Raw genomic sequence first — 27,006 nt, forward strand, 5'->3', positions numbered from 1 at the left:
CTACATAATGCAACTGGTGAGAATCCAAGCAATAAGAACTACTTCCATTCCTGATACATGCACTGTAACCAGACAACTCATTACTCAGACACATTTTCAAATGATGGGGGGAAGAATCTTGGCCTCAAACCTTACTGAACAAGAAATAGACATTAGGAAGACCAACAGTTCCTCGTTCTCCTTCCAACGTTTAACTCTAGAATGACACATATTGACAATCTAACATCAAAAGTTTGATATTTCTTTATGATCCATGTCAAATGAGAGGATACACCTAGGCTCATCGGAGAATTTCCATGAAAAGAACACCATGGTATTTTTAGCTCCTTCGCGAGCCAAACTTTGTTCTACTCAAGGTTGTGATGTTCCAAGCATCAAAATATAACTATCCTACCAAATGTTTTGTGATCTACGGAGGCTTATTCATCCAATTTAGAGCGCTTTGAAGGTGGTGAATCAGATGTGCTGATTATATTTGTCTCAGGATCTCCAACTTCTTTTTCCCGCTTTTTCTGCTTCTCATCAACCTCTTTAGGAATATCAACCTGTGACACTCCAGGATCATTTTTGCAGGAGGAACTTTGAACGGCATCTGATAATTGTGCAAAGGCATCATCTGCAGTGGATGATGAGCCTTTAGCCAAGTCCACGCCAGGAATTGACTTGCACTGCTTCTCAAACATCTCCTGGAGGTATCGCCCTTGTTCTTCTATACGCAGCTGCAGATTTCTTTGAATCTGCAAAAGGGCATGACAACCATAAGTGCACATAACAATCATAAATAACGCACATGCATCATTAGTTACCACAAGACCATCAAATAATAGACCGGACGAGCTGGCTATTCATATTATCAATGGGCATCAGAACGCTATTCTATTACCTATGATAGAGAGGATTTGTATCCCAGTACTGAACTATGAGGAACTCAAGATTTACCTTTTAAAAAAACAACAAAAAATGAGGCACTCAAGATTGACTGCTTATATCTTAATAGTCTTCAACAAGGAGAAAGAGAAACCTAAGGGAATTGCTTACATCATAAATTAAACAGAACATACAAAAGCAAAAACTATGACTTGCACTTCTCCTTATTTTCAGAACTGTCTATCACAATTGGAAGATCAGAAAGGCCACAAACAACAAACTAAAACATCACAAGCAGACATACATTCTCCTCATGTGGCAGATACAATTATTGTTGAACATAAGCAATGACCACCAATCAAACTGTAAGTACTTTTTACTTCAAAAGCAAGAAATCATACCTCAAGCTGTTCATGCAGACGCTTCTGAACTTCCATCTGTAGTCGCAATGCTTCTGTGATCTCAATTCCCCTGTATCGCAGCCCAACACATCAGATTTGAATGAAAACCAGTGCATAAGAATACACGACAATAAGATATAACGGGAAACTCAAAATTACATAAATAGAGCCTTTAAAGGTACCACCCATTCTTTGTATTCAGAGAACCATTATTGCCAGCGTCACATAATAAAAGCACAAAACTCTTCAGCTATCCGGCCTCAATCACAGAACCCTCAATTATTTGAATTTCTTCCTTTTCTGCACCTTGAAATCCTTCAACTTGTTTCTCGCTTTCTATCCCCCCCCCCCTTCCCTCCCTCTTTATTGGGGGAACAAATACATCCTTCAACTAAACATCATCCAGTATTATTGTCAGCCTTTTCCTTTTCAGAATTAGCATAAACATATGCCATACCAAGAAAAGTCTTTGTTTCTAATAACATGTTTATATAAGTAAGAGTTCGTGGTGTAGAAAACCAAGATAATAAAATTATTTTGTCCCAACATTTTTTTTGTTCGGGTTTTTCTTTTATATTATATTTTCAGTCCCCAGGCGTATTCGAAAATGGTACTCTCAACGAAGTCCATTATACAGTTACAACAACAACAACCCAGTATAATCCCACTAGTGGGGTCTGGGGAAGGAAGTGTGTACGCAGACCTTACCCCTACCATAGGGTAGAGAGGCTGTTTCCAATAGACCCTCGGCATCCTTCCCTCCAAGAACTCCCCAACTTGCTCTTGGGGTGACTCGAACTCACAACCTCTTGGTTGGAAGTGGAGGTTGCTTACCATCAGAGCAACCCCTCTTGTCAAATAAATCAATTATACTCCTGATTCATGGAGAAGTCGAAATTGTTCTCATCCTGATTCATGGAGAAGTCGAAATTGCTCTCATTAAATATGTGCAAGAGAATTTCAAATCTTAAGAAATCAACTCAATTTTACCCTCCAGAAAAATTTGTCAATTTGGGCTTTCCACCAGTCAATCTTATTGTAAAAGTTTCTACTGTAATTATTTGAATATTTTCAAATGAAGAGTTTTACAACTTGTTGAATTTTCGGTTTGTATTCTCTAAATAATGTATTAGATGATATTTTATTCATGTCCTGTTTACATCAGATATTGTTGGCTTGATCTATGAAAGGTGAAACAAGATGATTAAATTGGGAATGAGCACATATATGATAATACTTTACCTACAAATCACATTCCTACCCCACCCCTAATATCATGAAAGATAAATCAGATAGTTAAGAAATAGAACCTAAGCATCAATATGATGCATAATGAAAGGGGACATACCACATGCTAAGGTTATGTAAATGCATTTCAGAGACTCTGCATGCAGCATCCACATTGGGAGGCCCCATTTGAGGATGAAGCAAGGTAGAAAGAGGGGGGGGGGGCGGGGGGGAGAAACCATTCCATGTTAATGTTCTAACTTCTAAATACTCCAGCAGCAATTGTTTCTTAAAACTGCCCTGTGATTTCAAATGATGAAGATAATGCTGGTAATAGTCAGTCACTTCTTTCGTAAATTAGAGGACAAACAAGCAATCCAAATTGACTAGGTAAAAGATACTCCCAAAAGGTGGATAAATCAAGTATGTACTTGATATTGATGTGAACGTTTGTTTTGGTCCAAGGATTGTTAAATAACACAGTCCAATGCCAACGAAAAGGACACAACGTGCGTCCCTCTAATAACAACCAAACCTACGAGCCTATGCCCAACCTAACACATGTTAAACCAAACCCACAATGTAGAAAAGATTAACACCCCAAAATCCAGATCTGAACCAATACCCCAAACTGCAGATCCAGGCCCTGAGATTTCAAGCACCAACCAGACATCCCAAGTCCAAAAAACAGACACCTTCAGTCTAATGCATTAATCACAAGGCCAAGCCCAAGAGGAACCATATTCCATGACAAACAGTCGACTCATCGAAGAAGACAGTGACATCACTAGTTTATCCAAGAAACTTATTGTATTGAAGTATCCCTAAAAGTAGCTCCTTTGCTTATGTAAACAATATGGAAAGAGAAGAAAAGTGTTCGAAGAAGTAGAGAATAACCATGTAAAAGTTAGTACAATGTTTTTATTTTTAGTATATTTTTAAAGCACATATGATAGTAGTCCCTCGTAGAGAATAATATTCTTTTGCAAGAGCCTTTACCACTCTCCACATCTTGTATATCAGGATTCTCATTATATGAATAAATTAATACTTCATAAAAGATATATCGTTGAAGGCTTTTCTTATGCATAGAATAACAAAGTGACATAGAATGATATGCATTCAAAGGAATACCTATCAAACAATATTTCAAAGGATGTAAATAGCTGATTAATAGAGCTCTGGACAGGAACTTGGCAACTTACGTTTTTAAGTCCAGAGATGACAAATCATCAATTGAAGAATGTTTCTTCTCTGAAGACTCTGCAATGAGATCAAAGAAAAGGACGTCAGCAAGCAAAATCATCAGAAGACAAGAACGGATGGAGAAACTTATTAAGCACAACCTGGAAATAAGAAATGACAAGAGATACACAGGATATTTAGCAATGAAATAATTATGCTGATTAACAATTAATTCAAAGAGCCAATGACTCATGTAAAGAAAGACAGCTCGACTTGTTTTACAGAACATTATCAAGATCATAATACTCTTTTATCCTAAAATATTTGTCCCTATTTCCTGTATGGGATGTCCAACATAGTGTCGCACTTCCGAATAGGATTTTTTTCATTCAAAAACTAGCCTTTACCACAATATGTCCTTTATAAGACAGGTTTTAGTTCAAGTGGGTAAATATAAGAAAAAACGTGGCTACTTTTTAAATTGAGTGAAAAAGCAAAAGAATGACGGAAAAAAAAAAGATGGATGGGGTAGTACTCTGATATGGGAGGTCATTTTTGACTGAGAAAGAATTGTAAGAACCTGATTTAGATGTATCCGGATTTAGAAATGCTGGTGTAATGCTTCTTTTGCTAATGGCATTGATGTATGCTGGAGCTTTTGGAATCCAGCAGACTGTTTTGTGCTGGTGCAGTATCAGTTTGTTATGTTCTTCTTTACTTATCCGAAAAAAGGGATAGGAGTAAAGAAGAAAATAAGGCATGCAGTGTAAGTTTGAAAGAAAAGATTTGGCTAAGGAGAGAGAGAGAGAGAAAGGGAGGGAGGGAAAAACCCACATGACAAAAGAGTATTCTAAACGAGTGAAACTAGGCTACGAGAAGTATACAAAACCAAAGAAAAGTATGATTTCAGAAATCGTGTGCAAAATTTTTGGTTTCCCTTAAGTAGTCCCAACACTTTGTAAAGTTTCCACTGCTATAACTTTCCCGCTATATTATATGTAACGACCCGTCCGGTCGTTTTGAGAGTAATAGCCCTGATCCCCTATTTACTGTTTTCCCCGTATCTTTTCTTCTTATGCGACTTGTCAGGAGGTTTTGTTTTTGGTTTCGAAGTGTGTTGGGACACTTAGTCCCTAAAACGAGAGCTTAAGTCTTAAGATTTTGACCGTAGTCGGAACTGTGTGAAGACGACTCCGGAATGGAGTTTCGTCGGTTCCGTTAGCTCCGTTGGGTGATTTTGGACTTAGGAGGCGTGTCCGGATTGTGTTTTGGAGGTCCGTAGCTTATTTAGGCTTGAAATGGCGAAAGTCGAATTTTTGGAGATTTGGACCAGTAGTGGAAATTTTGATATCGGGGTCGGATTCCGATTTCGAAAAGTGGAGTAGGTCCGTAATGTTGATTATGACTTGTGTGCAAAATTTGAGGTCAATCGGACGTGGTTTGATATGTTTCGGCATCGGTGGTAGAATTTTGAAGTTTCAAGTTTTTTAAATTTGAATTGGAGGGTGATTCGTGATTTTAGTGTTGTTTGATGTGATTTGAGGGCTCGACTAAGTTCGTATGATGATTTAAGACTGGTTGGTATGTTTGGTTGAGGTCCCGGGGGCCTCGGGTGAGTTTTGGATGGTTATCGGATCATTTTTGGACTTGGAAGTTTTTTTGGTGCTGGTTTTGCTGTAATCGCACCTGCGCAAGGCAGCCCGCGGGTGCGAGCAAATTGACGCAAAAGCGGATTTGGGCAGCCTGAGCTGGGATCGCAGGTGCGAGGTTAGTTCTGCATCTGCGATGCCCGCCGGTGCGAGAGAGGAATCGCAGATGCAAAGTTAGACCGCAGAAGCGCAAAGGATTCCTGCAGGCGCGCAGGTGCAGCCCTTTATCGCAGGTGCGGAGGCAGAGGGGAGGTAAGTGATTTGGGCATATGCGCACATTTTCCGCACAAGTGCACCCGCAGGTGCGAGCCCAGGCTCCGCAGGTGCGGAAATACCTGGGCAGTGTTTAAAACCGAAGGGCTCGTGATTTTTGTCATTTTGAACTTTGCAAACTCGGTTTAGGGCGATTTTTGAGAGCATTTTCGAGAGATTTCTTGAGGTAAGTCCCTTGTGCTTATTTTTTATCAATAATCTTGCTTCCCCATTTATTTTTCCACCTAGTTAGTGTGTATTTAAGGTGTAATTTGGGAGTTTGAGACTAGGGATTTGGAAAGTTTGATTTGAGGATTTGAAGGACCATTTGGTGTCGGATTTTAGTAAATTTGATATGGCTAGACTTGTGAGTGAATGGGCTTTCGGATTTTGTGACTTTTACCCGATTGCGAGACGTGGGCCCGGGTCGACCTTTTAGGACGGATTTCTGAATTTTTATCTAAATTTTGATTTCATTAATTAGATTAGTTTATTGTAATTGTATTTATGATATTTAATTGTTTTGGCTAAATTTGGGTCATTCGGAGTCGGATATTCGTGGAAAAGGCATTGTTACTGATTGATTGAGCTTGGTTCGAGGTAAGTGGCTTGCCTAACCTTGTGTGGGGGAACCCCCGTAAGAATTGTACTGTTTTGATATATGAGCGCCGTGTACGTGAGGTGACGAGTACGTACACGGGCTAATTGTGTAAAAACCCAATTTTCTACTAAGTAATAACCTGATTTCTTTCCTATTTGAGTTTCATCGGGATGTGTAGTATCCTGCTAGATTAGAATAGCATGCCTACTTGCCTTAACTGTTTACTTGAACTACGTGCAACATGTTTAGTGAATTTACCTGTCTTTTCCTTAACTGATACTTAAGTTGAACTATAGAATTTCGTGCCGTAATTATTGAATTCTATTGTTTTCGCTGCATATTTACTTTGGGGCTACGAAACGGTATTCCGGGAGATCCCCCTATACTGCATATTTACTTTAGGACTACGGAACGGTATTCTGGGAGATCCCCTTATAATGCATATTTACTTTGGGACTACGAAACGGTATTCCAGAAGATCCCCTGTACTGCATATTTACTTTGGGACTACGGAACGGTATTCCGGGAGATCCCCCTGTACTGCACATTTACGTTTGGGACTACGAGACGGTACCTCAGGAGATCCCCTGTTGTGTTTCTGTGTACTGAGTTGTTACCTTCTATGATTTCATTCTTGTAAATTTCAGCCTTTATTTTACTGTGGTATTACACTGTATCTTGTTTTATTATATATTTACCAGTAGGGCCCTGACCGGACCTTGTCACTACTCGACCGAGGTTAGGCTTGACACTTACTGGGTACCGATTGTGGTGTACTCATGCTACTCTCTGCACATGTTTTTCGTGTGCAGATCTAGGTACTCCTTATTAGCCGCACTATCGGTGAGCCGGGACAACTTTGGAGACTTAAAGGTATATTTGCCGCGTCCGCAGACCTCGGAGTCCCCTTCTACTCTTCCATATGTCCATTATCTTCTGTATTTTTCTTTTGTTAGACTCTGATGTATAGAGACACTAGATTTTCCTTCTGTAGTTTGTGATTCACGATGTTCCGGGTTTTGGGATTTGTTGTGTATTTTTGGATAGTTGGTTAAATTTATGTTTTCGTTTCATTATTCCGCAAAATGTCAGGCTTACTTAGTTGTAGAGACTAGGTGTCGTCATGACGTCACACGAAGGGGAAATTGGGTCGTGACAAGTTGGTATTAGAGCTCCAGATTTAGGAAGGGTGCACCTCCACAGACTTCTCAGCCACAGCGTGCTCCACCGGGTCTTCAGGTTATGATTACGACACCAGCTGCCACCCCACCTGCTCAGCCAGCCCGAGGTGGAGGTCGGGGAGGTAGAGGTCGCCCTAGAGGGGGAGGCCAGGCCCGATATTATGCTCTTCCTGCTCGTACAGAGTCAGTCGCTTTTGATTCTGTCATTACAGGTATTGTCCCGGTCTGTCATAGAGATGCGTCGGTATTATTTGACCCAGGCTCTACATATTCTTATGTGTCCTCTTATTTTGCCCCATATTTAGGCGTATCTCGGAATTCTTTGAGTTCCCATGTTTATGTGTCTACTCCTGTGGAAGATTCTCTTGTTGTAGACCGCGTGTATCAGTCGTGTTTGATTGCTCATAGTGGTTTTGTGACCAGAGTCGATTTATTATTGCTCAGCATGGTGGACTTTGATATTATTTTGAGCATGGACTGGTTGTCACCCCATTATGCTATTCTTGATTGTCACGCTAAAACCGTGACGCTGGCTATGCCAGGTTTACCGCGATTAGAGTGGAGAGGTACCTTAGTATACTCTCAGCAGAGTTATTTCTTTTCTTAAAGCTCAACGAATGGTTGAGAAGGAGTGTGACGTGTATCTAGCTTATGTGAGAGATGTCAGTATTGATACCCCTACAGTTGAGTCAGTTCCAGTAGCGAGGGACTTTCGAGATGTGTTTCCAGCTGATTTTCCGGACATGCCGCCTGACAGAGATATTGATTTTGGCATTGATTTGTTGTCGGGCACTCAGCCCATATCTATTCCTCCATATCGTATGGCTCCTCCTGAGTTAAAGGAGTTGAAGGAGCAGTTACAGGAACTGCTTGATAAGGGCTTCATTCGGCCCAGTGTGTCACCTTGGGGTGCTCTTGTCTTACTTGTGAAGAAGGATGGTTCTATCCGGATGTATATTGATTACCGCCAGTTGAACAAAGTCACAGTGAAAAACATGTATCCATTGCCTCGTATTGATGACTTATTTGATCAGTTACAGGGTACCAGAGTATTTTCTAAGATTGACTTACGTTCAGGATATCATCAGTTGAAGATTCGGGAGCCAGATATCCCGAAGACTGCTTTCAGGACCAGATATGGTCACTATGAGTTTCTTGTTATGTCTTTTGGGCTGACCAATGCCCCAGCAGCTTTTATGCATTTGATGCACAGTGTGTTCCGGCCTTATTTTGACTCATTCGTCATTGTGTTTATTGACGATATTCTGGTGTACTCCCGGACTCGGGAAGATCATGAGCAGCACCTGAGAACTGAGCTCCAGACTTTGAGAGAAAAGAAGTTATATGCAAAATTTTCAAAGTATGAGTTTTGGCTAGACTCAGTGGCATTCTTGGGTCATATAGTATCGAGTGAGGGGATCCAGGTGGATCCGAAGAAGATTGTAGCAGTGTAAAGTTGGCCCAGACCATCCTCAGCTACAGAGATCCGGAGTTTTCTTGGTTTGGCGGGGTATTACCGTCGATTTGTAGAGGGTTTCTCATCTATTGCAGCACCTATGACCAGGCTGACCTAGATGGGTGCTCCGTTCAGGTGGACAGAGGAGTGTGAGGAGAGCTTTCGGAAGCTCAAGACAGCCTTGACTACAGTCCCAGTATTGGTATTGCTTTCAAGTTCGGGGTCTTATACAGTTTATTGTGATGCGTCGCGAGTTGTCCTCTGCGCGGTGTTGATGCAGGACCGTAGGGTGATTGCCTACGCGTCCAGACAACTGAAGGTGCATGAAAAGAACTATCATGTCCACGACCTTGAGCTAGCAGCTATTTTTCATGCCTTGAAGATTTTGAGGCATTATTTGTACAGAGTTCCTTGTGAGATTTACACCGATCACCGGAGTTTGCAGCACCCGTTCAAGCAGAAGGATCTTAATTTGCGTCAGAGGAGGTGGTTAGAGCTGCTTAAGGATTATGACATCACTATTTTGTACCATCCCGGGAAGGCCAATGTGGTGGCCGATGCTTTGAGTCGTCGAGCAGAGAGTTTGGGGAGTTTAGCATATCTACCAGCAGCAGAAAGGCCTATGGCATTGGATGTTCAGGCCTTAGCCAACCAGTTTGTGAGATTGGATATTTCTGAGCCGAGTCGGGTATTGGCTTGTGTGGTCTCTCGGTTTTCTCTTTATGATCGTATCAGGGAGCATCAGTATGATGACCCCCATCTGCTTATCCTTAAGGACACGGTTTAGCACGGCGATGCTAAGGAGGTCACTATTGGGGATGATGACGTATTGAGGATGCAGGGCAGGCTATATGTGCCTAATGTTGATGGTTTGCGTGAGTTGATTCTTCAGGAGGCTCACAGTACGCGGTACTCTATTCATCCGGGAGCCGCAAAGATATATCAGGATTTGAAACAACATTACTAGTGGAGGAGAATGAAAAAGAACATAGTAGAGTATGTGGCTCGATGTCTGAATTGCCAACAGGTAAAATATGAGCATCAGCGACCAGGTGGATTGCTTCAGAAGTTAGAGATTCCGGAGTGGAAATGGGAGTGGATCACTATGGATTTCGTTGTTGGACTCCCACGGACTCAACGGAAGTTGATGCAGCTTGGGTGATTGTAGACAGGCTGACCAAGTCAGCTCATTTCATTCCTGTGATGACTACCCATTCTTCCGAGTAGTTAGGCTAGAATTTATATCTGCGAGATCGTCAGGCTTCATGGCGTACCGGTATCTATCATCTCTGACAGAGGTACGCAGTTTACATCAAGATTCTGGAGGGCTGTACAACATGAGTTGAGTACTCGGGTTGAGATGAGCACAACATTTCACCCTCAGACGGACGGACAGTCCGAGCACACTATTCAGATACTGGAGGATATGCTCCGCGCTTGTGTGATAGATTTTGGGGGTGCTTGGGACACTTAGTCCCTAAAACGGGAGCTTAAGTCTTAGGATTTTGACCGTAGTCGGAACTGTGTGAAGACAACTCCGAAATGGAGTTTCGTTAGCTCCGTTGGGTGATTTAGGACTTAGGAGCCTAGCGGGATTGTGTTTTGGAGGTCCGTAGCTTATTTAGGCTTGAAATGGCGAAAGTAGGTCCGTAATGTTGATTATGACTTGTGTACAAAACTTGAGGTCAATCGGACGTGGTTTGATAGGTTTCAACATCGGTGGTAGAATTTTGAAGCTTCAAGTTCTTTAAGTTTGAATTGGAGGGTGATTCGTGATTTTAGTGTTGTTCGATGTGATTTGAGGGCTCTACTAAGTTTGTATGGTGATTTAGGACTGGTTGGTATGTTTGGTTGAGGTCCTGGGGGCCTCGGGTGAGTTTTGGATGGTTCTCGGATCATTTTTAGACTTGGAAGATTTTTTTGGTGCTGGTTCTACTGTAATCGCACCTGCGCAAGGCTGCCCGCAGGTGCGAGCAAATTGACGCAGAAGCGGATTTGGGCAGCCTGAGCTGGGATCGCAGGTGCGAGGTTAGTTCCGCATCTGCGATGCCCGCAGGTGCGAGAGAGGAATCGCAGATGCGAAGTTAGACCGCAGAAGCGCAAAGGATTCCCGCAGGCGCGCACGCGCAGGTGCGGCCCTTTATCGCAGGTGCGGAGGCCGAGGGGAGGTAAGTGATTTGCGCAGATACGCACATTTTCCGCACAAGCGCACCCACAGGGGCGAGCCCAGGCTCCGCAAGTGCGGAAATACATGGGTAGTGCTTAAAACCGAAGGGCTCGTGATTTTTGTCATTTTGGACTTTGCAAACTCGGTTTATGGCGATTTTTGAGAGCATTTTTGAGAGATTTCTTGAGGTAAGTCCCTTGTGCTTATTTTTTATCAATAATCTTGCTTCCCCATTTATTTTCCACCTAGTTAGTGTGTATTTAAGGTGTAATTTGGGAGTTTGAGACTAAGGATTTGGAAAGTTTGATTTGAGGATTTGAATGACCATTTGGTGTCGGATTTTAGTAAATTTGATATGGCTAGACTCGTGAGTGAATGAGCTTTCGGATTTTGTGACTTTTGCCTGATTGCGAGACGTGGGCCCGGGTTGACCTTTTAGGACGGATTTCGGAATTTTTATCTAAATTTTGATTTCATTAATTAGATTAGTTTATTGTAATTGTATTTATGATATGTAATTGTTTTGGCTAGACTTGGGCCATTCGGAGTCGGATATTCGTGGAAAAGGCATTGTTACCGATTGATTGAGCTTGGTTCGAGGTAAGTGGCTTGCCTAACCTTGTGTGGGGAAACCTCAAACCCCCATAAGAATTGTACTGTTTTTGATATATGAGCGTCGTGTACGTGAGGTGACGAGTACGTACACGTGCTAATTGTGTAAAAACCCGATTTTCTACTAAGTAATAACCTGATTTCTTTCCTATTTGAGTTTCATCGGCATGTGTAGTATCCTGCTAGATTAGAATAGCATGCCTACTTGCCTTAACTGTTTGCTTGAACTACGTGCAGCATGTTTAGTGAATTTAATTATCTTTTCCTTAACTGATACTTAGGTTGAACTGTAGAATTTCGTGCCGCAACTATTGAATTCTATTGTTTTCGCTGTATATTTACTTTGGGACTACGGAACGGTATTCCGGGAGATCCCCTTGTACTGCATGTTTACTTTGGGACTACGGAACGGTATTCCGGGAGATCCTCCTGTACTGCATATTTACTTTAGGACTACGGAACGGTATTCCGGGAGTTCCTCATGTACTGCATATTTTACCTTGGGATTACGGAACGGTATTTTGAGAGATCCTCCTGTACTGCATATTTACTTTGGGACTACGGAATGGTATTCCGGGAGATCCCCTGTACTGCATATTTACTTTGGGACTACGGAACGGTATTCCGGGAGATCTCCTGTACTGCACATTTACGTTTGGGACTACGAGACGGTACCTCGGGAGATCCCCTGTTGTGTTTCTGTGTACTGAGTTGTTACCTTTTATGATTTCATTCTTGTAAATTTCAGCCTTTATTTTACTGCGGTATTACATTGTATCTTGTTTTATTATATATTTACCAGTAGGGCCTTGACCGAACCTCGTCACTACTCGACCGAGGTTAGGCTTGGCACTTACTGGGTACCGATTGTGTACTCATGCTACTCTCTGCACATGTTTTTCGTGTGCAGATCCAGGTACTCCTAATCAGCCGCACTATCGGTGAGCCGGGACAGCTTTGGAGACTTAAAGGTATATTTGCCGCGTCCGCAGACCTCGGAGTCCCCTTCTACTCTTCCACATGTCCATTATCTTCTGTATTTTTCTTTTGTTAGACTCTGATGTATAGAGACACTAGATTTTCCTTCTGTAGTTTGTGATTCACGATGTTCCGGGTTTTGGGATTTGTTGTGTATTTTTGGATAGTTGGTAAAATTTATGTTTTCATTTCATTATTCCGCAAAATGTTAGGCTTACCTAGTTGTAGAGACTAGGTGCCGTCACGACGTCACACGGAGGGGAAATTGGGTCGTGACATTATCTCATTCAGTTCTTAAGATATCTCAAACAATTCCCAACCCAAGCATGGCAAAAATACCATGCACACGAAGATCTCAAACACAGCACAAGTCCAATTCCTGTAAAAACACAAAACAATGAGAAATTTTTACATACCCTCTGATGCTTCTGGTTTATATCTAGCTGTTCGATATTTCTGCATTTCAGTAAAAAAAAATTAATCTGATATCAGTAAGGAGAAACAACAGGTACATCTCAAAAGGGAACCAGTTTGAGGACAAGAGGTTGCACAAACCTGCAAGTGACTTTTTACATGATAGATGGTCAAACCTTCAACTTTCATCAATTTTAGCACACCTTTGGGAGTAGCTCCTGCAGTTCAAGTAAAATCCTGAGTCAGACAACAGCGTAATACTAAAAAATTGATTTATGATGCACAACGAGAGAACTCACTTTCACTTCCACCAAGCTTGTTGACTGCTTCCACAAAGGCTTCATGAAGTTCTGGTGTCCAACGCATGCGTTGCTTTGTTGCAGCACCACTTGCAGGGGATGATGCAGGAGCAATAGCTGAATTTTCTACAGCCACAGCTGGGATTTGCTGTGATGTTTGGACTTGCTGCATTGGGAAATTTGAAGGTTGTTTTTCCTCCTGATATTGCATCTTTGATCACACAACAAACAAAATAAGAATGGGTCTCCTTTTGTTCTTTCATCATCAATAAGAAGAGTAAGAAGAAGAAAAGCAAATGAATGAGGATTAAAATTCAGCAAAGTGCAGAATATAGCTGACCTTCACCTCTTTCTCGGCAAGGCTTGTATCAGCCATGATCTCGTTCCAATTAGAAGTCAGAGCATCTTCCTCATTGATTACGAGGTCCGCCCATTCCTGCCAATCACTTTGTTTATTGCTACAAGCTAGCTGACTATTTTGGACAGGAGTATTCATCGAATAGTCAAGGAAATCAGGCAATGGATCTATACACCAGGGTTCATTGTTTTCATTCAAATATTGGCTAGATGCTGTGGATTGAAGAACTCCACAATGAGGTAATAGGATTGATGTCTCACTATTTGTTGACTGAGAAATGAAAGGTGCATGTCCTGAGTGATTTTCTTGGTGTTGAACGGATGAGAAATGAAGATCCGCCGAGAATCCTGATGATGATGAAAACATAAGACCAACAGCCCCACTGTTGGAAGGCAAATGAGAAACAAAAGTTCCAGGATGTTGCTTGAGTTCCTTCTCCGTCGAAGTCTGCTGCGAGTCTGGCAACAAAGGATACTTCTCTCCTAGGACTGTTGGAAGCATAGGGAAAGAAGAAGAAAGTACCCCTGATGCACCACAATTACTGAGTTGACTTGCAACCACACTTTGAACAGACACGACAGGACGTGCTTCCATTTGAACTTTGTGCAGGAATACCGCACACTGCTATATTCACCTCAAATAGTGTCTTTTTAATTTCTTAGTCACCTGCGGCCAGATCCTGCATCACCGGCAGGATATCAGATTCAAAACCCCAAGAACCTCAGAGCCAATACGATGCATACATTGCATTTAGGATTTTTAAACACCCACAGTGCTCATAACTGGACACAAAATTTGAAAGAATAAAAAAGAAGTAACTATATTAAAGATTAAGTGGTTAGCAACATCAATAGGCGGTAGCATGGATTATTATGAACGAAAACAACAAGGGTACTACAGCTGAAAAGGAATATACAAGATAAATTCAGAGTCTTGACATATTAAGGATAATTTAGATGGTCAAGCATAGTTTTTTCAATGGAGAAAATTCAGTAAACAATGCAAGATAGGTACATGCTAAAACCCAACACATGAAAGTTATATTTCAAAATATGACAGCAAACTTACAAATAAGCGCTCGATGAAGCAGGACACTGGCACTGCCAAGTAGAACACATGGTACATCTGGAATCGTTTTTGTGACCATAGTAATTCTATGTAATTTAACACTACTATTGCAACCTTGCCAACCAAAGAAACTCATCAGTCACAATCTTATGTTGTAGCAATGTTGAATTAAATAAAGTTGAATTGCATCATTACAGCTCCTACACAAGGAAGTATTATGCATTTTTCACATCTATCCACATTAGAAATCCCAACAGGATTATTTCATTGATGAGTCAAACAAGAAGATTTATGATTTCTGCCATGAATTCAGAACGAAAGCCATTAGGTTGACATCAAGGTTTTCATTCTCTCGCGTGCATAGTAAGGATTCAACCATGAAAGAACAAAGTTATGAGAGTCGAGATTAATGGCAAAAAAATCAAGTAATTTAGCACAAAACGTGAGCATAGCTTGTGTTGGCAGAAAAAGGCTCGTATGTCTTTGGTTTCAATCCAAAAAAAGAATATGACTTAAGTGAGACAGTACCAAACTAAAGTAGCACTGAGTTGGACAATGTTAAACAGCTGTGTAGCGCCGTCACGTACGGATAAGAGATGAGTAAATTTCCAAATGCAAGAAGAACCCACTTGCTAATTAAACCCTGTCTATAAAGGACTAACCTCCTAACAGTCAAAGAATAAGACTAACCTCCTATCTTCATCTTTTTCTTTTGCTCTGATTAGAATTGATCGCGTCAAGCTAATTTAGCACTAGACATCCGCTATAACCTAAAGCGTCCGCCTTTATCTAAGTACCCCAACCAGAAAAACTGAATGCAGAGCTGTAAGAAGTCCAGACTTAGAGTCAATATTGAAGCTTTATAATCCCAACCAACTTAATCTAAACAAAAACAGGCAACTCGATCAATTAACTATGCCTCAAGCCCAAATTAGTTGGAATGCGCTATATATTTGAATCCTCTAATATTCATTTTGCTTTACTCGGACTTATTTCATTCTAATATTGGTGAATACGACAAATTAGGGGTTCTCTAAATTCTAAAATTAGAGTTTCTCTAAAATCTCGCACTTATTCCTAGTTGCTAATGAGATTAAAAATACTCCGAGGGAACTCCTGACCTCATGCAAGCTTTCTATCAACTAAGTTAATTCCAACTAGTTGATATGCCTATATGAAACCCCTATTTGTTCTTAGCTCAGACCATTTAATTCTGAGAGATAATAGGTTATTCGAGACAATTTCTCCCCCACTCCCACCTCCCCACAAGAGAAATCCAATTAGAGTTGCAACTCAGATAATCAAAAATATATATATTAAAAGATAAATTTACAGTCATGAAGCCATGCAAACATAAAAATCACTCCTTTAGGATTATCCACACGGGAAAAGATTTAATATAATCACCAGATTATCACTAACCCCAAAACAATTACAATAAAGAAGGAAGCTAAAAATCAAGATAAGCCATTTCCATTAGCACACATACGAATAACTCAAATTAAAGAAAAATATCAAAATTATTGAAGAAGAAGAAAAGGGTATAACGAATGATTATTACCTAAAAAAGCAAAAAACTAATCAATTGAGAATCAAACAGCTCCATGATTAATCGGAGGCAGACGCCAATCATAAAGCTCATAAACGTATATCAATCACTTGTATAGTGTACGCATAAATCCTATGGTGTAGATTAAATCGTAGGTGCGGATTTTGGGGAGGTTTCATCACCGGCGGAATTGAACGGTGAGCGTTGATTTTGGTTGGCTGGCTGCGAATTTTGTATTCTAGTACTACAGTGCTAGTTGCAGAGATTGTTGTCGTGGAGGGGTGATTTAGACGCGCTTGAGGAGAGCGCGTAGAAAGATAGTGGGGAATATGAGGAGAAGTTGGTGACTCTCATGTGACGGGTCCCACTTTTGATAAACGCATGCCCATTGGTTTGTGAGGTGACAGCCTCGTGCGGTGCACGTGTGGTTAAAATCTCCCTTTCGTTATTTCGGATTTTAATAATCTAAAATCATTTTATTTCTTAGAAAACGATTAGAAAAGGATTTTTATAATTGTGAGTTGAATTCAACTGTAGTCTTTGAGTGGGTTAAAAGGCCAATTTGGAAGGCCTAAAATGGATCATTTTGAAGGCTTTTTTTCTCACTTGCTTAAGTATGAGTGGTTCCAGGGAATGGGGACACGTGTCAATCAGTGAACGGATATTCAATTCAAGTAATATAAATATATTTTTTCTGAGGTACGAGTCGGAAGAAATTAATTAGAAACTTGACTCCATGGTGTCTCTATTTTACACTCTTCTTCCCAATTTAACACTCGTCATCGAGTCTAAGGAAGAAAAAAAAATTAAAATTTATTATTTAAAATAAATCATAAATATTTATGTCGCTACAAATCAATTCATTAAGGATAAAATAAGAATTCTAAAGATAGTATATTTCTAAATAAAGAATTGATATTCTTTTTTAGATTGATTTAAAAAGAAAGAGTTTCACATAAATTGGGGCAAAAAGAATAACAAATCATGTGTTTCTCATGATCCAATTTCACAAAATTACTATTGTCGCATGGTTTAAATGTAACAAAAATAAAAATAATCATTTTACCAAACATAGAAGACTAAAGTTGCTCAAATATAAAGAATTATTTTTGTCACCCCCTCCCCCAATTATCTTTGTTGTAAACATGGCTTCATTTCAAATGAAGCGGGACATGCGATGGAGGAAAAAAAGAAAGTGAATTGACATAAATTACGGTGATAAAAAAAGAACATTATTTAACTTATCTTAGAAAGGATATTATTTAACTAAGAAACTAAATAGTCAAATTTATACTCTTTGTTCTCCTATCATTCAAAGAATTTAGCAATAATTCTTTATATACTCTTAGCGTGAAACCTTCCATTCGTAAGTTAAAAGATGAGGACGACTTATTCAGGACTAACCCTCTTGTTAAAATAAATATTTAATTTAGTTTAGTTGAGATGTACAAATATATCATTGTCACTTTTCGTAAAGAGGTAACAGAAGATATAGTCCAATTAAGTGGACTGCCATTGCAAATTACAACAGTTGCAAACTAAAAGGATAAGGATAGTGATCAATCAAAGGCTTAAAGACGCCTTCTTTTTCTTAACAATTCAATATTCGAAATTTAGTAGTACAATTAATTCAAATTTATGTTATATATGACAGATTATAAAAGATAGCCTTCTTTCTCAAATATTTTTTAATATCCAAAATTTGAACTCGAGACCATGGAATTGTTTCACTGCACCACATTACACTACTTGAGAATCTCAAACAGCCTTCGTCGATGCTTCCCGTCCGAATATATTCCTCAATTGAGGAAATATAAGATTCCATCTCCAATTCCCCACTAAGCCGACCACTCCTCATTCCCTTTCATCAGTCGCACAATCACATAGGGATTGGGATATTGCTCACTTGGTAGTACTCATTCTTCATCGTGTTAAGTGGAAAGTCTAACTCTTCTTTGCCTATTTCTCTTTCCTCTTTTTGTTCCCCCTTCCCGTATGCGCTATGTGATTATACTTGAAAAAATAACACATATAAGGCACCCTTTCTATTTAACTAGGCGACGAATATGGCTTCTTTATGTGTTACTAGTGGGGTGTTACCCGTGCTAAGCATGAGCCCAATAGTTGTTTAGCGTAGTTTTTTTTTTGCAATTGTTTCCAATAGTACTCTAAATTGTCCAAGGAAAACACTATGTTCCTTTACCTGGTTTGGTATTTATGAGATCTCACTTTTGGTGATACGTTTGTTCATTCCATGAAGGTTTGTTAATATATTATCAATCTCAAACGCTTCGTAACAGTTCTGACAATTGATATATTAAACCTCACGTGAATTGCGATGGTTAAACATTATAGTTACACAATCAACTTTGGTGCCTAACAAGAATATCAACTTTGGTGTCCAAGGAATCATCCTTGTAATCTGTTAACATCTGTCAATCATAAATATAGAGTTGAGCAGATATAAACTCGGACAAACACTTCCATCTTGACGGTTAATGCTCTATGTCAATACAAATTACAAATTTAAAGCACAAATATTTTACACTTGCTAAATTTCAGAATGTAGAATGGAAATAATGATGGAAATGATTCACTTTTAGTGTAACTACGGAGGCAGTGGAGAATAAGATACATTTGATGATATTGAGAGCTTTTAACTTAACCAAAAAAGTTGTACTCTTACGATTTCTCGGGCCTTCCTCTTTTACCTGTCGTTACTTTTCCTTCAGGATGGGAGCTTTTATTTGCCGATGGAGGTCGACTTCTTCCACGGCCACTGCCCTTTTTACTTGATGTAGCTTTGGCAACATCCTTTCCTTGACCTCTGCCGGAAGACCTAGCTCGCTCGCTAGATTGTTCTTCACAGTTGTTACTCTCCTCATCACTATTTACCTCTTCATCTTCAGAGTCAGATGATGTATCTTTTTTCTTCCTCTTATTTGAATTTGCAGGTACCTTAGCAGACTCTTTTTTTGGAAGCCTTTTGAGAAATTGTAGATTCACTCACAGGTTCTGCGTCAGTTGCCGCAAAAATGAATTTATAAATAATCTGTCATACATAAAAGTTCAACATATATATATATATATATATATATATATATATATATAAAATTTACCTCGGGACAGAGCAACTATGAGGTTGCCAATCCGGAACCAAAATATGATTATTTTGGACTCAAATGACCGAAATGTGTGGGGAAAAAACATAGTGACCAAAATATGTATAGCGCCCTTTAAAAGGGCGTTATACGTGAATTTGAAAAGACGGGAGGTATAGCGTCTTTTATTACCGCACTATACATATTTTGTGGGCCCATCAATAATTTTTCTAGGCTTAACTGACATAACAATAATTCAACTGGGTATAGCACCCTTATTTAAGGCGCTATACCTAAAATATTTGTACCCCAGACTGGTTTTTGCCCTATTTAAGGAGGTTAAGAATTTTCTAAAAATCCATTCATAAATATTCTCAAGTCTTCTAAAAAAAATTTGTTAAGTTGTTTTGCATTTTGTCATAATGTTTAAAGAGTAAAAAGTAAATATTTGATTATATTGGAGTGGGGTGAGGTTGTGGTGGTGAATAACTCTGTAACCTATAGTTTATCAACACAGTGTCATGTTAAGTTGCCACTTACAATGGAGTACGATAAATTGGTATCGTTGTTATGTAAAATAATGAGTGTGAGCAAACATTCGGTGAACCTTAAAGTAACCGGAAGATATCTGTATTATGTCACTCCGCAAGGGGTTGCTTGTTATGATGAGTTTAACATCGAGGACGATGAAACTCTGAGAGATTTTTTGAGGACTCCGGATGAATACCGGGAATTGTTTTTGATAAAAATATTGGAAATGTACGTCAAGGTTGAAGACCTTCGCAATAATGAGGTTGCGCAAAGTAGGTATATTCCTCAGTCATCGGATGGTTATTTTGGAACAGTTTTAGCCGAACAGGTTCCGGATGAAAGAGTTTGGCCTGATCTAAACTTATCTCCACGGGCGAATGAGGAGCGAGAAAATAATTTCTCTCCTAGTTTACATAATCCACAAGACGAGTGGTAAACTTCAATTTTTCTTTGTGTTACGATGTTTATTTTTGCTGTATTGAATTTGTATTAACACTTATATATTTCACATGGGGTACCAGCCAGATATGAATTTTATAAGTTATGAACCAACGCCTAGTTGGAATATGCCTAGTTCTGGTGTGTTGGATTATGATGTTCCATCCGGGAGTCATCACTAACAGGATAATGTCCATCATGGAATGTCAACACATTACGATTTGTAAGTAAAGTGATATAGCTATATGTAAGTATTTATCAATTTGAGCAACTCATTATTTTGTTGGTTGTGCAGTGAAAACGAGTATCCTGAAGGTCTTGTCCTTACTCAATTGCCCGAAGATGACATATTTAATCGGGATCTGGTAGATGCACAAAGTCAGGAAGAGAATAGTGATTATGACAACAATGTCGATGAGTCTGGAGATGACACACCCTTCCATGATGAGGGTGATGATGACGAGGAAGAGAATGTTGGACTTGATTTGACGAGGGAGCATGATTTACCCCCCGTTAGACCAAGAGTGTATGAGTCCCACGTGACGTTTCATTCAAGGAAGATTCCCTACCTTGATCATTTGCCAAGTATGCCGGATGTGGATGCCCTCACAAGGGATATTGATGAAATTCGGACAATAATGTGGGATGAATCTAGAGCAACAGTGCTGTCAAAGGGCATGTTTTTCCCCGATAAAGCGCGCCTAACCAGGGCGGTGCTAATGTACAGCATAAAAGAGTGTCGTGAGATCACGGTACGTGAGTTATCTCTAGATGTATACAAGGTAGTCTGTCGTAGATGGTTTGCGGGTTGTAATTGGATGTTGCGTGCGAGGAAGAAGAAAACAAATATGTGGGTTGCGGGTAAATACATTGGCACCCACAATTGTGAAATGGATACATCCAGGGGGAATCATTTTAACTTGAATGCTGACTTGATTTCTCTTGTCTTGATTCCACATATTGAAGCGTCCATAAGGTACAAGATCAAAGAGTGTATAACATCCGTCCACCAGGAATATGGGTGAACCATTACCAAAAGAAAGCCATTTCTCGGGCGCAAACATGCGTTTGAAATTGTTTATTGTAACTGGGATAAGTCCATTGCATCTCTACCCAGGTACATGGCTGCATTGCAACACTTTAACCCCGGGACTGTTGTTGAATGGAAGCTTGAGCGGAGTCCGGGAATACCAGAACATATATTTAAATATGTGTTCTGGTCATTTAAACCAGCAATTGATGTTTTTCTGCATTGTCGGCCGGTAATATCCATAGATGGTACTCATGTCTATGGAAAGTATGATATTAAGTTGTTGATCGCCGTAAATGATAATGGAAGTATATTTAACTTAGCTTTTGATATCTGCGCCAATGAAAGAGAAAAGACGTGGATACTATTTTTGAACTACTTGAAAGAGCATATTATCAAACAACATTTAGGTATTTGTCTAATATCTGATCGGCATGGTGGTATTTTAAGTTCTGTACAGAATTTTGCGTGCATGGTAGGAACCATATGGCTACCACCGTTACTGTGTGAGGCACCTGAAGGCCAATTTCCAGAAGGTATATCCCAACAAGGATTTGCATGATTTAATGTGGATGGTTGCAACAGATCACCAAGAGTGTAAATTCAGGAGGCACATGGAATCTATCAGGTAGGAAGACGAGGGAGCCTATCGTTGGTTGATGCGACATGAGCTTGACAAGTGGACTTTGCATGCGGATGGTGGCAGATGATGGAGAATTCTGACTACAAATGTCTCAGAGTCTTTCAACGGGTTATTGATGTCTGCACGTGGATTGCATGTCACTGCCATGGTGCGGATGTCATTCAAGCAGATGTCGGAGAGGTTTGTTGAAATGGATAGAGGTGCATTGTCATTTATGGAAATGAGTGTTGAATTTATGCCAATACCAATGAAAAGATTTTAGAAATACAGACGGCGAGCACATTGGCATTCATATTTACAGTATTGCAACGAGCAAAATATTTTTTAAGTTCGCACCGCTATCTATCAAAACCGGGGGAATAATACACATACCGTAAATGAAGCAAGAAGGTTATGCTCTTGTGGGAAATGGTCCATCTACCACATGCAGTGCTCACATGCATCAAGTGCTTTCAACATACAGGTTTAGAGGCAACCAACTACGTTGATAAAGAATATAGTATTACTGCATACTTAAACACCTATAGTGGGCAGTTGTAGCCAGTGGGGGCTGAGCATTATTGGCCACCGGAACCATTTAAAATAGTGTGTAACAAGGACTATGTACGTCAACGACAAATGAAAAAAAGAACGCATATACGGAACAAAATAGATGTTGGTGATACCGTTTATACGCGCAAATATGGCATATGCTCGCAAATAGGACACGACCATCGTAAATATTCTTCAGCTGGTTTGGGTGGCGGTGGTAATCCAGTTCCTAGTGGAAGTTCATCTAATGTGTCCAACTATCAAGGATACACGTAGTGTTTTGTTTCCGTAATGTGGTTGTAATAAGTGTATGCACTTGTTTATCTTGCAGAATGTATAAATAAAATTATGTTTCCATTGCTGTTAAATCTTATTGATATTTAACATTAATACTTCAGTACAACAATCTAACATAAACCCATTTTAAAAAAAAAATAATTGTCTTGTTGACCTGAAAAAGTTGCTCGTCTACAAAAGCTATTTTCTGAAAAATTTATATTGTACCCGAAAGAATCTTTAACACGCGAAGCATAGCGCGGTGAAATACTACGTTATGTGGGTTGTCTTGTCGACGTAAAAAGTTGCTCGCCTGCAAAAGCTAACTTCTCGAAAAGTTGTATTGTACCCGACAGAATCTTTAACACGCGAAGCATAACTCGGTGAAATACTATGTTATGTGTGTTGTCTTGCCTATAAATAACTAGCGCATTTTAGTTATTATCTGCGCTTAACCAAAACAAATAGCAAAACTTTCCATACATTTTTTATTTTTCTTGCATTAACAAATGTCTGGACGCAATGACTAACCAAGGTGCTATTGTGGCAAACGTGCGATTTTGAAAACATGTTGGTCCGATGGAAATGTTGGGTGCAGATACTGGATGTGTCAATAATTATTTAGATGCAATGACGGAAATCATTGTATGTTTAAGGAATAGTATGATGAACCCATTAATCAGGAATACTACAAATCATGTTTGCAGTATGTTTGGAATATGAACGGTGAATACCAACGCCAGATCTCTGAAATGCAACGAGAAATTGTGCCAGTGCAGAAGAAACTAAAAGAGGCGTAAGAAGAAGAAAATAAAATGGAAGAGAAATTTAAGTAGTTGGAGCAGAGAATAATAGGCGGTAGTGACTAAACAAACACATGTATATGTTGAGTGTAGTATTTTATCTTTATGTTTCCGTGTCATATATTTTCATTAGTTATACTGAATTTAAATTATGTTAAGTTGCTATGTTTGTATTTGTGTTGTAGTATAAAAATAACGAAGAACCTGAGAAATAAAAACATAATGCTCATATAATATAAACAATAAAAATTGTTGCTATTATTTACTGAATGTCATATGTACATAAAATAAAATAAATCAATGTGTCCCACATCCTGTATGCTTTAAAGCAGTCGTTGTCCTGAGGCGCATCCCATCCCGCCCGGCTACACTATCAGGATCATCCTCATCACGTCGCCTCTTTGTCGGAGGATGCGCTGCAGCATGATTATCAGTAGGACTGGCAGGCTCGGTAGAAGAGGTCGTCGGTCCAACAGTAACCTACAAAATAATATGATATTTTAGTATATGAAATATGTATTAGTAATGTACGTTAACAATCACATAAATGTAAATTGTCTTACCATGGTCTTGTCAGGCTCCTGAATATAATCATCCGTCGCAACCATGTCAGTATCTCGCAAGGTGGCCTCCATGACGGGCGAGGATGAAGCCTTAAAAAATGTGTCAAATATTTATGACTAATCAATGAGATAATACAAACAAACCTGCGCCTGTGAAAGATCCTTAGCATCCCTCGATGATGAGCCATAACTCAGCTGGCGCCCACTATCCACATCTCGTGTCGGGCGATCATCGACGACGGTCAATGGGTCAGGAAAATACTGATCCCACTCTTGTCACGTAATGGCCGTGCCCGCGATCAATAATGGAGATGACGGGGTCACCTGCGAACTCCTTGGAGTAAGATAAAGGCTGAATGGCGGCATATCTCTGGGAGCATAGTCTCGCTCATGGTGGTCACCCGACTGATCAACTCCAATATCCTCAACAGGTGCCTCAACAGTCCCTTGCTGGGGACCACCTCCTCGCCGACCCCCACGACCTCGTGGGACACCCCTGCCACGTCGACCATATTCCGGCCCCACTGGTGGCCCATGATGGTACTGCTCTGGCGCCACATACTCAGCCTCGTATCCTAATCGCTTATCATCTCGGGCTCGCCTCAATGTACGAGAAGCGAGATCGGTAACCTGTCGGCCATACTCGTGCAAAGCGGCTGCTCCCTCGCCGGTATGCTACTGCATCTGCAGTCCCAACTGGTGGAACAGATGTAGGTCAATAGCTATCACAACATGTAAAATATAAATTACGGAACGCTAGGTTAACGTTATAAAATAAGAATACCAAATAACATACCAGTGCCTCCCAGTATATGGAACGTACCGACCGCCAGCGCGATAAACGAGATTCACGATGAAAAGTTGGGTAATGCTGCGGTACCAGCCCATATACTCATGCTCACCATCCGTATGGTCAGGTGGAGGGGGGCGGAATTAGGTCAGTCGCTGGTCCCAAGTATCGATCTGCGCCTCTAGCCATGCCACATATGCCTGGTCCACCCTGAAACGATCATCCCACTGGTAATGTGTCATATACCAAGCGGGCGGTGGAGGTACAAGTTGTGGTCGACCAAACTGGAGAAGTACTCGCTCGGTGGAATAATGCTCGACAATATTGAGACACATCGACGGGACAGAAGAGCTCCACATAATTCGGCTGGTCGAGTAATAATCGGGCAAACCAGCTATTAGCTCGTCATTGTATGGACTCCAAATGAACTATTAAGTAAAAATAGGAAATGTGAGTATATGCAACACATATAAAGCCAGGCCAAGTAAACTTAGGTATACATTTACTTGTGCGCTCTCCAGCAAATCCAACAAATCCCTGTAATAGGGGAGATTATGTCGAGCCTCGTACTCCCGTCTATATCCTCGCCTATCAACCCACCTCCTAGCTAAAGGGAGAAACGGAGGTGGTGCATCCGGATCTAAGGGTGGTAGAGGTGGCTGCAACTGCAGGAACCGCTCCCAGGCCCAAACCTAATATACAATGTGGACGTAAAATTTAAGGTATATTTTTACTAGGTATGTTATAATTAAGAGAGTATTTGACTATGTTTTCACCTGCAGCAGCGGAAAAAATCCTTCAACGTCTCGTTGGGTGCCCATGCTCGCCCGACACATCTGCCTGTACAAGTAACCGAGAACAGCAGCACCCCAGCGGTAATGATGTAAATCATCTAGCCGCTCAAGATGATGAAGAAATCTCAAGCTAACTAGGTTACCCGAAGTGTTCGGGAACAAAACCCCTCCAAACATAAGCAACAACAGCAACCTCGTGTACCGGTGAATATGAAGCTTTGGTGTATCATCTGTGATGTCAGCGTGCATCGCTTCCAAATGCTGCCGGACAGGCATCAACTGCAGACGACTGGCCCCCAATCAATGTAGTCTCAACCGGTTTCTGGAAACTGGTGAGCCGCTGCAGCATCTCCAGGTACTACAAACCCGTATACTCTCTAATGGCATTCGGCAAAGCAATAGGGTGTCCATCAACGGGCAGCCCATACAGGACCTCCATGTCCTGAAGCGTGATAGTGGCCTCGCCAATGGACAAATGGAATGTGTGCGTCTCTGGTCGGCACCACTCTATCATGGCCGTGATCAACGACCAATCTAGCTGTAGCCGGCCGATCTCCACAATCCTATAAAAACCCGTATCCTGGAGGCGTCTGACTATACGAGGATGGGAGGGTGGGCCCTAAGAAAGTTTCGCATATCGTCTACTCTCCTGGCGCAGAACGTTTGGGCCAGTAACTGTCCCTCCCATATGTAGGACGACCTATGCTCTCCCTGTAGCAATAGTAGCTCTAGCATGGTAGGTCCGGGATGCAAAGGCGGAACCTCCATGTCAGCTACTGTAAATTGAACATTATTAATTATATTATTTTACTTTAATATGTTAGTTTTATTCTTTTTATGTTAGTTTTATTATTATATATTTTTGTTTATGACTGACTTATTTTTTACTATAATAAAATTATATAATTAATTTTTATAATTACACAAGATTTAATTATTAAATATTCACATATGGGTTTCGGGCTCAATATTTGAGGCCCAGTAGAACCAAGGTATCCTGAATTCTTGTGTTCATGATGAGAAACTTTTGTCAAATACTTATCACTCAATAGGTCTGTTATTTTAAATGTTAGTTTATTATTTATATGTTAGTTTAATATTGTATATGTTATTTTTATTAATTTATATATTAGTTTTATTATTTTACATGCTAGTTTTATTAGTTTATATGTTTTGTTTGTTACTCACTTATTTTTTACTATAATAAAATTATATAATTAACTTTCATAATTGTACCAGATT

At 40.2% G+C, this 27,006-nt stretch overlaps 1 protein-coding gene and 1 long non-coding RNA gene across 4 annotated transcripts; both read right to left on the minus strand.

Moving 5' to 3' along the window:
• Positions 1-17: 17 nt before the first annotated feature.
• LOC104085712 (protein PHOSPHATE STARVATION RESPONSE 1-like) lies at positions 18-16,594 on the minus strand. 3 transcript variants are annotated; one of them, XM_009589828.4, is made up of 9 exons: positions 16,277-16,594; positions 14,716-14,829; positions 13,630-14,326; positions 13,290-13,500; positions 13,132-13,208; positions 12,993-13,032; positions 3,701-3,758; positions 1,269-1,338; positions 18-737 (listed from the first exon to the last, which is right to left on the minus strand). In XM_009589828.4, the coding sequence occupies exons 3-9, from the start codon at positions 14,239-14,241 to the stop codon at positions 420-422; spliced, it is 1,386 nt and encodes a 461-aa protein (XP_009588123.1). In that variant the 5' UTR covers positions 14,242-14,326; positions 14,716-14,829; positions 16,277-16,594; the 3' UTR covers positions 18-419. The 3 variants fall into 3 exon arrangements, with proteins under 3 accessions (XP_009588123.1, XP_009588132.1, XP_009588121.1); XM_009589837.4 differs by lacking the exon at positions 14,716-14,829 and having other exon boundaries at positions 13,636-14,326; XM_009589826.4 differs by lacking the exon at positions 14,716-14,829.
• A 2,182-nt stretch (positions 16,595-18,776) lies between these two features.
• Positions 18,777-19,308, minus strand: LOC138901843 (uncharacterized). The gene is made up of 2 exons (XR_011412461.1): positions 18,986-19,308; positions 18,777-18,945 (listed from the first exon to the last, which is right to left on the minus strand). It is a non-coding gene; the product is annotated as an uncharacterized lncRNA (long non-coding RNA).
• Positions 19,309-27,006: the final 7,698 nt, after the last annotated feature.

Source organism: Nicotiana tomentosiformis, chromosome 1, assembly GCF_000390325.3.
Source record: "Nicotiana tomentosiformis chromosome 1, ASM39032v3, whole genome shotgun sequence".
Classification (NCBI taxonomy): domain Eukaryota; kingdom Viridiplantae; phylum Streptophyta; class Magnoliopsida; order Solanales; family Solanaceae; genus Nicotiana; species Nicotiana tomentosiformis.

Excerpts from the sequence above, each read along its gene's own strand:
- LOC104085712 (XM_009589826.4), bottom strand. The coding sequence starts at position 14,241 with ATGGAAGCACGTCCTGTCGTGTCTGTTCAAAGTGTGGTTGCAAGTCAA. Across the intron at positions 1,339-3,700 it reads TCATCTCTGGACTTAAAAAC|GGGAATTGAGATCACAGAAG; the intron begins GTAAGTTGCCAA and ends GCTGCGATACAG. Across the intron at positions 738-1,268 it reads GTCTGCATGAACAGCTTGAG|ATTCAAAGAAATCTGCAGCT; the intron begins GTATGATTTCTT and ends GCCCTTTTGCAG.